Source organism: Lactuca virosa, chromosome 8 (genome assembly GCF_052849685.1).
Source record: "Lactuca virosa cultivar CGN04683 chromosome 8, Lactuca_virosa_CGN04683_v6, whole genome shotgun sequence".
NCBI classification, from domain to species: Eukaryota; Viridiplantae; Streptophyta; class Magnoliopsida; order Asterales; family Asteraceae; genus Lactuca; species Lactuca virosa.
In genome coordinates this window covers 179,611,369-179,613,348 of record NC_136433.1, presented here as the reverse complement: position 1 = coordinate 179,613,348, position 1,980 = coordinate 179,611,369, and the positions used below count along the sequence as shown (strand labels likewise).

General features: G+C 40.9%; 1 protein-coding gene across 1 annotated transcript; it reads left to right on the top strand.

The window, feature by feature from the left end:
• Positions 1 to 205: 205 nt before the first annotated feature.
• Positions 206 to 1,057, top strand: LOC145131106 (uncharacterized). Its single transcript, XM_079065837.1, has one exon. The coding sequence runs from the start codon at positions 206 to 208 to the stop codon at positions 1,055 to 1,057; it is 852 nt and encodes a 283-aa protein (XP_078921963.1).
• Positions 1,058 to 1,980: the final 923 nt, after the last annotated feature.

The window sequence follows — 1,980 nt, the reverse complement described above, 5'->3', positions numbered from 1 at the left end:
CTATCCACCACAACAACCTCACTACCACCACCCACAACCACATTATCAAACCAAACCACGCCCTCCACATCATCATCAATAACCTCCTCAATCCCAACCAAGTATCTCCAGAATGTCTCTTGAAGACATTGTCAAATCCTTAGCCACTAGTACCCAACAATTCCAAAAAGAGACAAGGACTAGTATCTCCAACCTTAAAGAACAAATGGGAGATATAGTTACATCTATAAACAAGTTGGAGTCCCGTGGAAAACTACCTTCTCAAACCGAAAAGAGCCCAAATGTCAATGTAGTGACTTTGAGAAGTGGTAAACAAATTAGAGATAGTAGTTCAAAGAAGAAATCAACAGAAGTTGAGGAAGAAGTAGAGATCATTCCCATGGAGGATCCTATAGTCAAGATTGATGCGCAAGCCAGACTTCCAAAGAAGACTATTCCTCTAGTGACACCAATAGCCACTCAACCGCCCTTCCCCTCCCCACTTGCAACCTCAAAGAAGAATATGGAGGAGAAAGAGATCTTGGACACTTTCCAAAAGGTGGAAGTAAACATCCCTTCACTTGGTGTAATCAAACAAATTCCTAGATACACAAAATTCTTGAAAGAACTTTGTACCAACAAGAGGAAGTTGAAGGGAAATGAGAAAATTTCAATGAATGAAAGCGCATCCACGATTTTACAAAGGAAACTTGCACCTAACTGTAAAGATCCGGGAATGTTTACGGTTCATTGCAAGATTGGGGATGTCACTTTTAGTTGCGCTATGCTCGATCTTGGTGCTTCATTCAATGTCATGCCCTATTCGGTATATGAATCATTGAATGTTGGTCCTTTAAGTGAAACCGGTGTCATAATCTTACTTGCGAATAAATCAAGTGTCTTTCCTAGAGGTGTTTTAGAAGATGTTTTGGTGCAAGTGAACCAATTGGTCTTCTCGGCAGATTTCTATGTGATTGATCTAGAAGAACAAGTGTCCTCCGAGTCGGCTCTAATTTTACTTGGAGACCATTTTCGAAGATGGCTAGGACGAAAATCAATGTGTATGCGGGAATTTTAATAATGGAGTTTGATGGCGAAACAATAAGTTATAATATTTATGATGCCATGAGATATCCTAGTGATGTTTCATCCTTGTATTTTGTTGATGTTGTTGAGCCGCTAACCCAAGAATTGTTCGAGTTTTCCAATGGTGATACGTTGGAGATGATCCTAAGCAAGGGTTTTGATTGTGGGAAACTAGCCGAGCAATTGAAGCTTTATTGTTTAGATCCGGAAGTTGAAAGGTTGGTCAATAATTTGGAAGTGAAGAAATCCATAAGATTCTATGTTAAGCAAATTGAGTTGCCCCCAACTCATACAAAATTGCTGCCATCTCTTTTCCAACCATCGGAATTGGAATTGAAAGTCCTACCTCAACACTTGAAGTATGCCTACTTGGGAAAGAACGAGACTCTTCCGGTTATCATTTCTACTCACTTAACTGAATGTGAAGAAGAGAAACTCCTCAAGGTGTTGAAGGAACATAAAGAAGCAATGGGTTGGATGATTGTGGATATCAAGGGATTGAGCCCCTCCACTTGTATGCACAAGATTTTAATGGAGGACGAATGCAAGCCAAGTCGGGATGCGCAAAGAAGGTTGAATCCGCCAATGATGGAAGTTGTCAAGAAAGAGATATTGAAGCTCCTTGATACGGGAATGATCTATCTAATCTCGGATTGCAAGTGGGTGATCCCGGTGCAAGTTGTGCCAAAGAAGACGGGAATCACGGTGGTTGAGAACAACAATGGTATGATGGTCCCCACCCGCATGCAACATGGGTGGAGAGTATGTATTGACTACTGCAAACTCAATGCAAGAACAAGAAATATCATTTTCCATTGCCTTTCATTAACCAAATGTTAGAAAGGTTTGCCGGGAAATCTCACTATTATTGTCTAGACGCGTATTCCGATTTTCACCAAATCTCGGTGGCACCGG

Excerpts from the sequence above, each read along its gene's own strand:
- LOC145131106 (XM_079065837.1), top strand. The coding sequence starts at position 206 with ATGGGAGATATAGTTACATCTATAAACAAGTTGGAGTCCCGTGGAAAA.